The sequence below is a fragment of the Neofelis nebulosa genome, chromosome 3 (genome assembly GCF_028018385.1).
Source record: "Neofelis nebulosa isolate mNeoNeb1 chromosome 3, mNeoNeb1.pri, whole genome shotgun sequence".
Lineage (NCBI taxonomy): Eukaryota > Metazoa > Chordata > Mammalia > Carnivora > Felidae > Neofelis > Neofelis nebulosa.
The window spans coordinates 15,292,203-15,307,639 of NC_080784.1; the positions used below are offsets into that span (position 1 = coordinate 15,292,203).

Consider the following 15,437-nt stretch of genomic DNA (forward strand, 5'->3'; position numbering starts at 1 on the left):
TACTAAACCTATAAAAAGATATTGAGACAATGGGGAAATTTGGACATTTTAATTGTCTGGATATTAAATGATAGATAATTGTCTTGATGGGATAATGGAATCGTGGGTATGTTTTTATTTTTTAATGTTTATTTATTTTTGAGGAGAGAGACAGAGCAGGAGTGGGGGAGGGGCAGAGAGAGAGGGAGACACAGAATCCAAAGCAGGCTCCAGGCTCTATGTTGTCAGCACAGAGCCTGACACAGGTCTCGAACCCCTGAGCCGTGAGATCATGACCAGAGCTGAAGTCAGAGGCTTAACCACCTGAGCCACCCAGGCGCTCTAGTGAGCATGTTTTTTAAAAAATTCTCTTATCCCTCCATATTTAAAGTATTTACAGGTAAAATGAACAGTCCAGCAGGAGATAGGAAGTGTGGAAGGCTACAGATGAAATAATATTGGCCATATATTGATAAATATTCAAGCTGGTGAATAGTGCATTAGGATTTATTGTATTATTACCTCAATTTTTGCGTGTGTTTGAAATTTTCCATAATAAAAAAGTGTTAAAAACATTAAGAAGTAGAAAGAAGAAAAGCATTTCAAATTTAATTGGCCTGACTTAAACAATAGCTGAAATTTTCTCAGGTAGTATCTTTAGGAATCCTTCAGAACTATCTGCTAATTTGCTTTTCTTTTCTTTTCTTTAAGTTTTGTGTTTTTTAATGTTTATTCATTTTTGAGAGACAGAGAGAGAGATAGAGAGAGAGTGCACAAGCTGGGGAGGGGCAGAGACAGAGTGGGGGACAGAAGATTCAAAGCAGGCTCAGCACTGTCAGCTCAGAGCCTGATGCAGGGCTCGAACTCACCAATTGTGGTATCATGATCTAAGCTGAAGTCAGAGGCTTAACTGACTCAGCCACCCAGGCACCCTCCCCTGCTAATTTTGCTTTCAATGAGAGTTTGAAGCTATTGCCCTCCCCTCTCACAATATAAATAAAGCTTATAAGACAAAGGTTTAGAGGCATAAACATTTCCCACCAGGGACCTCTTAAAAGAAACTGATTTCAAAATTACAGGTAATCCCAGACACTTGGTACTAATTTGGGGGAGTCAGTTACTTATCTTTTTTAGGGTTACTTAATGGTAGAAAACAGTTTGAAGAGCAAATAATATGCCTTTTTGCTTTATCAGAGGACTTGATATCACCAATTAATTCCTACATTGCAAAGAACTGGGGGCTTTTAGATTTTGCATTTAGCAGAGTAAGGGAACCCAATGTGAAAACCCCCCAAATGTCCAGGTAAGTGATTACTGAGAAGAAAAGAACATCATAAATAACCAAAGGTCAAGAATTGAGTTTAGGGAATACGGTGATTTCTTTTTTTTCCAAGTTAGTACTCTCTCCACACGGTGTGCTCTCACAGGTATGGTAGGAATAAGCCTTTGATTAGCTTTTATTAATTTAGCAAAAAAAAAAAAAAAAAAAGCACGTCTGAAATAATTCACACCCCTCCCCCCATATTAGAGTGTTTTTTACACGCTTAGGCCAACACAAGCTGAAAAAAAAATATCACCATTTGGATTTTTTGCTTCCTTTCAGCCTGTTTAACAAGAGTTACGAAAGGTGAAAAGAATGTATAAAAGATCTCCATTACCATACTCAGCCTCTCTTCCTCTCTTCTTGCTCTAGCTTCTTGGACCGAATAGTCTAAGCAGCCTGCATCACTGCCTTTCTTGCTTCTGGTTTCTAACCACGTGTCCTATCTGCCAGCGGATTACTTCTCAGGCTGAATAAAACCCATAGGCGCATTCAGTGTCTAACCTGAATCGGTAAATAACAAGGCATCTTGCATTATTTGGGGCTTCCAATAAGGACTCGGTGATTCAAATCCATGAATAAGAAAACAGTAGGGTTCAGGTAAAAACCAAAACATTCAATTTTTAACAGTGACGGGTTTTTGATAAGACCTGTCTGCTTAATCTGAAAGATTTTAAAGAATGACAACAATGAAATCCCTAGACGATTCTCAGAAACACATCACCCTGTACTGCCTGGGTCGGTTTAATATTCAAGTAGTCAAAACCACAAAAGTGTCACAGTATAGTAACACGAGGCAATCTCCGAGTCCCGAGCAATATTTTTATTATTCCCAAGACGCCGAATTTCCTGGAGGGCTTTTTGTTTGAAATTTAGCATTTCCAGCAGATCAGCGTCTAGATTTCTCTTTGCATGTCAATGGGTACTTCTACTAACAGATGTTTTCAAAGTGCTCTAAATAGGTCACCGTACAGGTGTACCACCGCTGCGAACGAACTGGATAGAAGGAGAAATCCAAGTTCAACACCCACTTACGTTTCCTTTTTAATTCAAAGGTACTACTCGGAATAGGACTTGTGTTCATAGACACTCTACGAAAATCCTCCGCGGATTCGTTCTATTTACAGCCATGTCTTTCAAAAACACATGTTAGCATATACTCTGAGAGTCCATCTGGAATTAAAAGGAGCTCTTCTGCAGGGCGTTTCATTCAGCACTACACAAAAATTAAGCCCTGAAAGTCGATCACGTACACAGGGACGCGGGCCTCATTACAGATTAGGCTTTTATTCTTTCGCTTCTTCCCGACCCCGTGGTTTTCAGTCTTAGGATAAAAAGAGATGAAAAGGGGGTGCTGCGCCCCTCACGCTTTCTGTAAGCGTCGCCTACGTTGCATGTCTAAACGTTCTGACACCGGGAGGGGGAAAAATTCTTTCTTAAAGGTGGCCTATTGGACGAACACGTTTCTGGGGGCAGATGCAGCCTAAACTAAAGAGGAATCCTGAAGGTGGACAAAACCTGCGAGGCACTTCGGCGGCGGCGGACCTCCCGCGTCTGAGAAAGGGCGGAAAACACTAAAGCCAGGAGGGAGATTTAAAAGCGAGCGGACTAAAAGAGAAGGAAAACGCAGGGGGCACGCGGGAGCTCCGCCTACCTCGGCTACCAGCCCTCCCCGGCGCTCCGTGAGCCCGAAAGCCGCGGCGGGAGGAGGGCCGGGGCCCGCGGGCAGCGCTGAGGCGGCGGCCGGGCGAGCCGCGGCGGCTCGGCGGGAACTCCGCCGCCGAGCATGCCGGGAGCCGCGCCCGCTGCACGCTGGGTCGCGTAGTTCCCGCAGGCCTTACTCCAGGTTGTAGCGAAAAGCGGCCGGCCGCCTGCTGCTCTTTTAAGGCCTCGCGAGCTGCCGCGCCAGATCCACCTGATGGGGAAAATGTCGGTAACGCCCGGCCGAGGGAGCTGGACCAAGATTCCCCCGGCCTGTGGGAAAGACGAAAGGAAGGACTCAGCCACCTTCCCGCTCAACTCCCATTCAGGCATTGAGCAAAGAGGCGGGCTTGACAGCGCTTCCCCTTTAAGAGGGGGCGGGGCGCAGCCTGCCGTTTGGCCGTCCTCCGCACCCTCCCTCCGGGCCGAAAGTTGACAGACCAATCGCCCGGGTGGCGGAGGGAAGGCGGGAGAATGCGAACCCTTCGGTAGGGCGGTAGGGGCGGGCCCCCGGCCTTATTAGGAGTAAGTCCTGCGCAGGCGCAGAGGCGGCCACAGGCGGGGGGGCGGGGGCAGTCCAGTGAGAGACTCTCCTACAGGCACGGAGGGTGATTGGGAGAAGAGGGGGCAGCGAGGGGCTTGTCATGGGGATCCGTGCTACGAGACGGCATTGGTAGCATCTGGGGACTCCCGGGGGGACAGGAAGTGTCAACGTCCGGGACCCCGGCGCCAGCTCCGCTGGGGGGGATCCCCGCTGCTCTAGTCTTTGGGAGGGAGGGGAAAAAGGAGGGAGCCCTGATCTCGCCCCGCCCCTGGGCTTGTTACCGCGGGGGCGGGGAGTGAGGGCTTCTTTTGGGGGGAGTGGAGATCGGGGGACTCGGCTGTGCCCTCTTGAGCGGCGGCCGGTGTCCCCGCGGCGCCGGGCTGCCGAGCAGAGGAGCCGCGGCGGCCGTGGCTGTTGCATGTGTGGCTGCTGGATGCGGAGGCGGCGGCGGCGGCGGCGGCGAGGAGCAGCAGCGGCGGCAGGATGTTAGGGCAGCAGCAGCAGCAACTATACTCGTCGGCCGCGCTCCTGACCGGGGAGCGGAGCCGGCTCCTCACCTGCTACGTGCAGGACTACCTCGAGTGTGTGGAGTCGCTGCCCCACGACATGCAGAGGAACGTGTCTGTGCTTCGGGAGCTGGACAACAAATATCAAGGTAGGGGGCCGCGGAGCTGCGTGTGCGGGTCCTCCCCTCAGTCGGATTCGCTGGCCTCCGGGCACTGTCGCTCGGAGGCTGCCCGGGGAAGTGCCACTTTCCATTTCTCCTGTGACAGTCTCCCCGAGTGCATAGAGGGGGTCTGGTGTGTGGGACGGGGGAGAGGGACTGGAGACCGCGTTCGGGGCCCTCCCTTCCCCCGCTGCGGTCGGCGAGGACCTCTGTGGGGTATCACGGGTGGGGGTGGGGGCCGCTCGTCAGCCCCCGCTGCAGACCCAGCGGCTGCAGCTGGTGTGGAAAGGAATCAGCCATTTTAAGCAGCATTTGTTCCGGCGCTTGCCTGCCCGGTGCCGCAGACCCTCCTGCCCCGGCGAGGGAGCGTGCAGCCGGGCGGGGGGCTGTAGGGAGTGAGCGGCCGGCCGCAGCCGGACACCCGCTGGTCTCCCGGGCCTGGCTTTCCCCGTCTCCTCCGACCCCCACCCCGAGAGCAGATGCATTGGAACGTGCGGGGGGGGGGGAGGGGGCGGGAGAGGGCCGCGAAGGCGGACTCGGGGAGGTCCCTCCCTCCGCTCTTCGGCTCCCGGCTCGGGAATTGAGTTCGTTCCCTTCTCCCGCCCCAGGGAAAGTTCCGGGCCGCAGCCTTTTCCTCTGAGCCTTCAGCCAAATGGTTAAAAGGGGAGGGGTCCTCGCGGGGAAAGGAAGAGGGGTGTGTGTGTGTGGCGGGGAGGGCCTCCGTCCCTGGGGGCGGGGCCTGAGGGCGTGACGTAGGGCATGGGAGGGGCGCGGACGGGCGCGCTCCCGCCCGCCTCGAAGATGGCTGGTGCCCGGAAGGTTTGGGCGGAGTTGGCTGGTTGGGAGGTGTCGGAACGTTGCAGGACGTTAATTCGTCCCTAGCGCAGTCGATGTTGGGGTTTGGGACATATTTGTCGTGGTTTTTCGACTCTTTCTCAACCACTCAATCAGGACGAGGAAACATTCAGCTAACTAGGACCATCGCTGGCCCTAGCACCGCGTAGGTTCCGGGCCTTGCGTCACTTCCGGGCCCCAGGTGGAAGTGGGTGGTTGACAAGGCAACCGCCTGGCGTCCTTTAACCCATGGGTCCCTCCTTCGCCAAGTTTGAGTAATGAGGCAAAAGCCACCCTTTGTGGTCAGAAAACTAAGATAGGGAATCAGCCTTTCCTGCAGAGAGTATCATTTATCATCCACTATTGGTTGACTTTGGCCTGCTACTAGGAGGGGAGAAGTTTAGATGGGGAGCCGTTTCGCGTTTCGCGTTTACTAACCCTGATCAAGGAACAGACCTTGGACATAATGTGGGAACAGCCATACGGACTTCAAAAAGATAACTTTTGGACCCCATTCTTTGTTTTTCTAGGCCCTCGGCTAATCTTATGATTTAGTCTCAAAGGAACCCACTTCTGGGGTGACATTTTCTGACCTGTAGCATATTAGAATATTTAAGTGCCTCTGTGTTTTTGAATCTATAGCTTATTTCTGCCTTCTGAATCCATACGATAGGGCTGATGATAGGACTGATCTCTGTTAGGGGGAAAGAGAATTAAATAGTGATTACTTACTGGGTGTCATTGCTGTGTCCGATCCAGAACATTATTTCATAATTCTCTGAAGTAAACATTTATTTTACTAAGGAGTTAAAATTTACAAGGAGTTTAAGTCACTTGTTCACTTAATTAGGTGGGGAAGTAGCCTGGCTCCTCCATGTACACAGCCTTGTTTTTAAACTATTAACGTTGTATCCAAGCTTTTTTCAAGCACTCTAAAGGTATTTTCTACAGACAATGGAGCACATACATGAAGTATAGCCTGAGAATGATACATATGTGCTTAAGAATTGTATATTGGGGCGCCTGGGTGGCGCAGTTGGTTAAGCGTCCGACTTCAGCCAGGTCACGATCTCGCGGTCCGTGAGTTCGAGCCCCGCGTCAGGCTCTGGGCTGATGGCTCGGAGCCTGGAGCCTGTTTCCGATTCTGTGTCTCCCTCTCTCTCTGCCCCTCCCCCGTTCATGCTCTGTCTCTCTCTGTCCCAAAAAAAATAAATTAAAAAACGTTGAAAAAAAATTTTAAGAATTGTATATTGAACATTTTTAGTTTTTCAGATAGTAACTGAAGTTTGTAAAGCTTGCATGTTTTTGCATTTCTTCATAGACATATTTGCCTTCACAAGAGTTCAGCTATTTTCATTTTAATTGGGGAGGGAAAATTGGTTACAGGGAAATCTGCCATGTTGACCATCTAGAATTGTGCTAAGTAGCTCTGGTAACATGAGAAACAGTATTAGGCTTTAAAAGATTGAGAGATTATAAACATTTTCAGCTCTCTTAAGATTGTGGTCAGCTTCAAGATTAATGTAAGACAAGGATCTGGTTTTCAGTCTGTGCCTGTGCTTACCAAGCTGTGCTTCCACAGGTTTATGTTCATTAGCTTTATATACTTCTGTGTTCTTGGTTCAGATTTCATATGCTTTTTGTTTCTTTGCTAGTTCTTAGGCATTTTCTGTTTTTGGATGTAAAACTTACGGCAGTATTTAGTGATGTGAATTATACGAGAAGTCAAAAAAATTTCTCTCCTATTTGAGACACCTTCAGAAATTACTGGAGAATCTTAAAAGTAACCTTAAAGACTTTAAAAATAGAGAAATGAAGAAAACAATTTCACAGTTGAAGTATTTATTATAGGACCTGGTTATTAGAGAACCTCAATTTTTGTTACAATATTCTTGTTCCTAATGTCTTGGGCAAATAATCATTGAAGAAAAAATGAATGCTTAATTTCAAGTGCTTTCCGTGCAGCTTAGTAGCAAATGCTTCAAGGGCAGAGCCAGACATACGTATGTGGCAGAGTTCAAAGTCTGGGGTTGTTACCTCTTGCACTTCATTTTCTTCACATATGGAAGTGATAGCGTCCACATAAGGTCGCTGTGGGGATTAAATGAGAAAATCTTTATCACATACAAGGGCCCTAGTAAGGGTTAGTTTCCTTTCTTCTTTCACTACGTAATTAAGATGTCTTAGAAATGTGAATTTTTCTCATGCATAGTATCATATCAGTGTGCTTGTATGGTATGATATAATTAGCCTCAAATCCTGATAGTTAGGTACAGAATATTTAAAATAAGGTTTACCTTTATTTTTTAATCCTCAAATTTTGTCTGCGGGGAAAATATGTAATGTCCTTATTTTTCCTGGAGAAAAATTACGTTCTTAAGAAAGTCACCCAGCCAGGCAAATGGGCTAGATGTGAACTTTGTTTTAAAATATGCTGTGCAGGTACGAGTACCCTCAAATGTGCGGTGGCATTTTGTCACGTATCCCGGGTTAAGCAGTTGTCCAGCACATGTGAGTACTTCTAATTTCTAGGGAGGAGTTAATTCATAAGAGTTGTGTTGAATGCCTGCTTTGTGTTAACATTTCTCGGAGACAGCCTAATGTATGCATTTTACTCGTCTAGCATTTCTGTTCTTGTTAAAGTAATAATATTGGAAGGCAAAATGATGGTATGCCATGTGCTGGTAATAATATTAGGATGTAAAACAGTGATATGCCATGTGGTGTGATCAATTAGAGTTAATTTTTGTTTCTCTCCCTTTAGTAAGACAGAACTCAGATAGCGTTGTATCTCAGAGGGACAAGAAATAGAACAATAGAATAGAATAGAAATTTAATCTTACGTAAATTTTTGGTGACATCTGGAACTCTATTTTCAGATTTTTGTATGCCTTCTAGTGACTCAGACATTTTTAATTGATTTAAATGTGTCCCACATGCTATACAATACCAAAATCAGCAGTTCAAAAAGCTTAGAACCAACTGCTGAGTTATCTACAAAAGCAGAGTGATCCGGTGCTGACTTTACTGTAATTGTATTAGTAGCTTCGTCAGTTGATGCCAGAATGGGAACCTAACCCCACTCTGTAAATAGCTTGGTTTTCAGAATCTCCCCTATGGTAAAATAAGAGAGCCATTAAAACTAATAAGGGGGGGGGGGGGGGAGAGAGTGACTCGTGTCTGCTTTGTTTGAGTGTCCAGGGATATGATACGCAAGTAAAGGTGTAATGTCTGTCTGGAGTCATGTAGCAAGCCACTGATTGAGCTGTAAATCCTGTAAACACGGTTGGACAGTAGTCTGTACCCAGTTTTAGAACCTAAGTTTTACAGTTGAAGTCTGGCATGTAAATTTCATTACAGTGAGTGTTTTGAGGTTCACGTGAAGTGTAGGTGACTTCACTAGGTGGGCTATAAAGTGGCATACAGTGTTCTTGCCCATGTATTAATTAGGGCATACATCTCTTATCCTTTTTTTTTTTTTTTTTCTCTTTAAGTAAGTTCAGTGCCCAATGTGGGGCTTGGACTCATAAGCCTGAGATCAGGAGTCACATGCTTTACCAACTGAGCCAGCCAGGCACCCCCTCTTATCTTTGTTAATATAAATTACTGAGTATTAGAAAGCTTTGTAAAAAATAAACACATAGATAAATAAGAAAAAAGAAAAAAAAGAAAGCTTTATATTCTTCTTATTAGTTTATTTCTTTAAAAAATTTTTTTAATGTTTTATTTCTATTTTTGAGAAAGAGAAAGACAGAGTATGAGCTGGAGAGGGGCAGAGAGAGAGGAAGACCCAGAATCTGAAACAGGCTCCAGACTGAGCTGTCAGCACAGAGCCTGACATGGGGCTCGAACCCAGGAGATTACAGCCTGAGCCAAAGTTGGACGCTTAACCGACTGAGCCACCCAGGCACCCCTTATTAGTTTATTTCTAAATATACTTTCATATTGGATAACGTCTGGTTTTTCTAGGGGAAATAATTTTTTTAGTGTATACATACCATAGAGGAGACTGGTTTTATGATTTGAGTTCATTCAACTTTACCAATTCTGTGAACCATAACTAACTTGAAAAATATCATATGTGCTAATGCACAATAATGTTCTGGTTTTTCTCTTCTGTTTTTAGAAACATTAAAGGAAATTGATGATGTCTATGAAAAATATAAGAAAGAAGATGATTCAAACCAGAAAAAACGCCTACAGCAGCATCTCCAGAGAGCATTAATCAATAGTCAGGAATTGGGAGATGAAAAAATTCAGATTGTCACGCAGATGCTCGAATTGGTGGAAAATCGGGCAAGGCAGATGGAGCTGCATTCACAGTGTTTTCAGGATCCTGCTGAAGGTGAGCGCACCTCGGATAAGGCAAAGATGGATTCCAGCCAACCAGAAAGATCTTCCAGAAGACCCCGCAGACAGAGAACCAGTGAAAGCCGTGATTTATGCCACATGACAAATGGGATTGAAGACTGTGATGATCAGCCACCTAAAGAAAAGAAATCCAAGTCAGCCAAGAAAAAGAAGCGCTCCAAGGCCAAGCAGGAGAGGGAAGCTTCGCCTGTTGAGTTTGCAATAGATCCCAATGAACCTACATACTGTTTATGTAACCAAGTGTCTTATGGGGAAATGATCGGATGTGACAATGAACAGTGTCCAATTGAATGGTTTCACTTTTCATGTGTCTCACTCACCTATAAACCAAAGGGGAAATGGTATTGCCCAAAGTGCAGGGGAGATAATGAGAAAACAATGGACAAAAGTACTGAGAAGGCAAAAAAGGATAGAAGATCGAGGTAGTAAATGCCATCCACATTTTAAAAGGTTATTTGTCTTTTATATAATTCTTTCAGAATTTACTTTCAGAAAATGTTTTAGGGTAAATGCATAAGACTATGCAATAATTTTTAATCATTAGTATTAACGGTGTATTAAACGTTGTTGTACTTTGTCTGTGACCTTAATTTTCTGCACTGAATTACCAAATATTTTAAACCAGGTAGTCTTTAGATCGCCTGACGAAAGGAGCAGGGAATAGGGAGAGGGTGGTGTGAGCATTAGAACTTCACAAACCAGGCCTACTTCATTTTCATTGAAAACTACAATGCTGTTTCTGAGGTAAACACCAAAGTTTTGCTAGTATTTTAGTTCTCTGTGCTTTAAAAATTTAGACGAAGTTGGAGTTCTCTGTAAGCATTCAGATCATCTTGGGTAATTTAAGGTATGAACACTACATTTAAAGCTTCTTTCTCCCTAGCCCCATTTATACATACACTTGTTCATCTCTAGGCTTCCATGAATTTAAGGAGCTAGAGATAAGAATAATTTGGGATTCCATGTGGAATAATGTGCTCTTATTAGAGTATTTGCTGCTGTATTTTCCTTAGTAGCATTTTGATACACTGTCAGTAGCCCATTTGTAAATGCCTTCCTGCTGCATCATAGATACATTTAATCTAGTGCTTAATAAGGGAGTTGTGTTTTGTTTTGTTTTAATTGGGACAGGCAAGCATAGTTAGGATACCAAAAATGGTGCCATTGGCTTATATTGGAAAATTTGGGGTTCTGTAGTATCATGGTTCAAGGTTGAGCAATTTAGAAAAAGCATCTTCTTTAAAAACATTTTCCATGTGACCCACTGCTGAGTTGCCTAGCCACGGGCCTATCAGTGGGGACAAGGGCATATACTAGTCTTTAAATATTGCCTTTATGTCAAACAGGAGTTTCAATAGTTTTGCTAGTGGGTATAGTTGATTTCTGTCCCAATCAGTGATTATATATTATTTTAAGTAATAGTGTATTCACTTTCACTTTCTGGTACTGGTGCTGTTTGATGTTTTCATGTTTAATGAACTAATTTCATTATAACAATGCAATTAATAATGTATTTGTAAATTGAATTTTCCAAGATCCTGGTACTTTAAGAGTAAGCATATTGATGGATATATATGAACATATATTCGGAGAATTGTTTGGTCTGGGGGAGGAGGCAGATGATTGACCAGTCCTTTAAATCTGTGTGTAACGTAACTTTTTATTCCTCATTTCTTCCTAATCTGATGATCTCGATTCTTTTTGATTAGCGTGAAAAATTCTGTCTGCTTGTTTGGAACAAAAAAAAAAAAAAATTGTTTTTTCTTCTTCTAACTCTCCTGTGTGACTTTTAGGCATGTTATTTCCTCTCATCTGGGTGTCCGGTTACACATCTGTAATACAAAATACAAGGTTGGCTTCAATATCTCCAAGGTTCTTTTGAAATCTATAGTTTTTGCACTATGGTAAGGATTTTAATAATCAAATGACTTGTTTTTCTCTTTTGTTAATTTTGTCCCTCATCCTGAGATATGAAGATACTTTAAAGGTGATCTTTGAGATAGGTAAATGCACAATATTTGATTAACTTCTGTCCTAAGGATATTTTGCTTGATGACTGGAACTAGTTGGTTATTACTTCTTGAGCGAGAAGTATTAGACAGCATGATGAAGAATTTATTTGTTGTAACATAGTTGAGTTGTAAAGACATTCTCTTCTCTCTTGAAAATACAGCATTTTGTCTTAGTGATGACATCCTTATTACCAAGATAGAGCTGTTTACCTGACACCATTAAAAATATCGGTATGTACAAAGTCTCCAAAAGGTTTCAGATGTCACTATATGGAAGTCACCGCTTTTTCATACGTTAAATTTCCCTTAGCTTATGGGGAAAACAAAATAAACTTCATAACAGAGGCCCCAAATTTGGATTAGGCTTGCTAGGAAAACAGACATGGAAAATCCTGTAAAATGTGCTCTCTTCAAGACCTAATGTTTGAAACAGTCTTATTCTTATGAATTTTTTTGTTTGTTTTCTGTACCATACCACACAGGAAATAGAAGTCTTAAGTTTGCATAATATTTTGACTGGGATTTCTTTTTTAAGTATTCTAGGTTTCATATACTATCTCTTATCATGGTTATTAACTCATGCTATAAACCAGGGGTTCCTAAACTTGTCTCATATTAGAGTTACTTCAAGAGTTTCAAGAAATACAGATATCTCTCTCCCACACCCAGCAATTGTGATCTCATTCATTTGGAATGTGGCTGAAACATTAGAATTTTTTTTTAATCCCCAGGTGATTCTAGCATACAGAAAAGTTTTAGAACCACTGCCATATTATGAAAATTTGAACCTGTTCGAAACTGGGTGTCTTCTCTACATTCAGACTTACGGGACTCTGAAGCACATCTAAGTTCTGAAACACGTGCAAGAGGTTGTCCCTCGCACCCAACAGTCTACCAACACTTGAAGACGCCACACTCGAGTGCTGCTTGTGTGCTGTTCTAAGCAGTGGCGGTTTAGAAGACAATCCTTGCTCACACACCAGACATTCTGATGGTCAGATATATGTAATGGTAGGGAACGGTTTAGAGGGGAGTAAAGCAGAAGAACAGAAAACGGATGGAAAGAGAGGTGAGTCTTAATTGTGGTGATTAAAGAAGGTCTCGAAGGAAGTGATCTTGGAGCTGAGGCCAGAGGGGGAAATAAGGGAGGCAGGCAGAGGTTTAAGGGAGAGAGGGGTAAAAACAAGCTCATCAGTTTAGCTAGAACACTTGACACAGTGTGGAAGGGACTAGAAACTGCTGACTCTCGAAAGCCATGGTAGGAAATTGGGGAAAGGTTTATATTGAAGAGTTTTTTGACGATCACAGTGATCATGCTGCACTCAAAATCTGGGGAGCCTTAGTGAAAATAGGGAGTCTCAGGAGACTCAGAAGCCTTTGCACAAGAAATATTGATGGCTTACGGTAGGACTCTGCTTAGGTCTTCGAGATTTTTTTATTTTTTAAATTCACAGGATTCCTATAGTTGCTTTTTAGCTTCAAATGGATATTAGCGAAACTTCAAGGATTTTGGCCCAGTGATTGGAAAGCAAAGAGATGACAAGGGTGACTTGGGTTTTGGGGTTGTGGGGAAAGATCAAGATTTCTGTTTGCATTTGGGTGTGAGATTCCTGATAGACTTCTTGTGGGATCCAACGTGGAGTTGAGGGAGGGGCCGGGAGCTAAACATGTGGAAATTAGCTTGTGAGTAGAGTTTAAAGCCATGTGACTAAAATCACTTGTAAACACATGATTGCCTCTCAAATTTTTTTTAATGTTTGTTTGTTTGTTTATTTATTTATCTATTTATTTATTTTGAGAGGGTGAGAGAGAATCCCAAGCAGGCTCCACACTCAGTGTGAATCCCAACCTGGGACTCGGTCTCAAGACCTTGAGATCATGACCTGACCTAAAATCAAGAGTCAGGATGCTTAACCCACCGAGCCACAGAGGCACCTCGAGTGCCTCTCAAATTTTTTTTTTAATTAATTAATTAATTTATTTATTTATTTTTTAACGTTTATTTATTTTTGAGACAGGGAGAGACAGAGCATGAACAGGGGAGGGTCAGAGAGAGAGGGAGACACAGAATCTGAAACAGGCTCCAGGCTCTGAGCTGCCAGCAGAGCCCGATGCGGGGCTCGAGCCCACGGACTGCGAGATCATGACCTGAGCCAAAGTCGGAGGCTCAACCAACTGAGCCACCCAGGCGCCCCGCCTCTCAAATTTTAATGTGCACGAGTCACCTGTTTTTGTCAAAATGCTGACTTGGATTCAGTAGGTCTGGTATGGGGGCCTGAGATGCTACATTTCTGACAAGCTCCTCAGTGGGGCTGATGCTGCTGGCGGGGGGGGGGTGGGGGGGGGCGGGGGCGAACCTACATTTTGTGTAACAACTGGGTGGATCCAGAAGAGGGAGGGGTGGGCCCTGTGACGGTGGGAGGGGCCGAGAGGGAGCAAGAGAATCCCAGGCGGGCCCCGCGCTGTCAGCACAGAGCCAGGCACACCCGCACAGGGCTCGGTCTCATTAGGTGCGATTGTGACCTGAGCCGAAATCAAGAGTGGGAAGCTTAACCGACTGAGCCACCCAGGCGCCTCAAGTTTTGGTGCGAAGGGAAGCATGATTGTAGCTGAGGTGAGCGAGCTAAGGGAGGATTGTAACTCCTAAGGAGACAATATAGCGTGACCATATTGGAATATTCCATTAGAAGGGGACGGATGCATGCTGTCAGGAGAAGCGGGTTATTGCAACAGTCACATCTGAACAGGCAGGCAATAAGGAGTGAGCGAGAACTGAGACTCGTGACGGGTTCATCTCAAACAGGCACAGGGACAGCTCCAGTTAATGTGTCAAAAAGGAAGGTGGTTTTTTTAACTCACTTGTTAAGATCTGTATTTGCTCATCTGTTACTTACAAGGCACTGTTTTTAGGCCTCGGGGAATAAAAGTGATCGAGACGACAAAAATCCGTGTAACCTGGTGGTACTCAGGTTCTGCGAGTGAACAGGTGTGAATGCAGGCAGCTCGCTAGATTTGGTATTGAGAAAAGAGCTCGTTCTCTTCTAACAGCTCCCGCTTTCCCCGTGAAGGGCTGACACCGGGAAGGGACATGGGAAGTGTGCAGGAGTCCCGAGAGGTGTGTGTGAACGATCGCTGGGGACAGTGGGAGAGTGGCCGGGGAAGGCCGGTCCGATCCGGGGGTCAGCTGGAGCCTCGGGTCACAGCTTCAAATGAGCTGATAACTCATTCTTGTTGCCTGGATGCAAGCATGACAAAAGAGACGGACAAAATGGCAAAATTTCAAAATATCCCTACAGCGAGCTGGAAAAATTGCAGCCCTCCTCTCCTTTTTATATGCCCAGTAGGTGGCTTCCTCGGAGGGCTCTGTCCTCATTACCCCCACCCGACCTGGAGAAGGGGCTGTCTTCAAGGAGCAGTGAGGGTAGAAATAAGCCAGACAGCTCTTCAGCCCTTCCTGAATCAAGTGCTTATAGTTTGATGTATACTTTTATGTTTTAATTTTTTTTTTAGAGGCAGAAAGAGCGCGCGAGCAGGGGAGAGGGGAAGAGGGAGGGAGAGAATCTTAAAACCCACCCGATTGCATGACTCCATCCCACAATGGAGAGGTCATGACCTGAGACGAAAACCAGGAGTCGGATGCTCAACCCACTGAGCCACGCAGGCGCCCCTGAAAATCTGTTTTAAGTAAAGTGTAAGTTACCTTGGAATTCGCTCACCATGTTGCCTAAACTCTATACATCAAGTAGAGAGACCAAAGGTCCCTGTCCTGTCCTACATGCGAGGTCAGTACCCTGGCCGAGGACTCCAGAGATGTGGGCTTCTCTGGGGTCTGCAGTTTGTTCAGCCATAAAATGAGCGATTTAAGGTAAGGTTATGCTAAAAACGTGGTTATTATTAATCACATACCTTACAATTGATAGGAAAGAGTTCTTCTGGTCACAAACTTACTAATCGTGGAATTTGTAAAACAAACAGTGTTTAGTTCGTGTATGTGGTAACTAGACTTTA

General features: G+C 44.8%; 1 protein-coding gene across 1 annotated transcript; it reads left to right on the forward strand.

The window, feature by feature from the left end:
- The first annotated feature begins 3,571 nt into the window (after positions 1–3,571).
- ING2 (inhibitor of growth family member 2) lies at positions 3,572–12,097 on the forward strand. The gene is made up of 2 exons (XM_058719960.1): positions 3,572–4,200; positions 9,173–12,097. The coding sequence occupies exons 1-2, from the start codon at positions 4,029–4,031 to the stop codon at positions 9,841–9,843; spliced, it is 843 nt and encodes a 280-aa protein (XP_058575943.1). The 5' UTR covers positions 3,572–4,028; the 3' UTR covers positions 9,844–12,097.
- Positions 12,098–15,437: the final 3,340 nt, after the last annotated feature.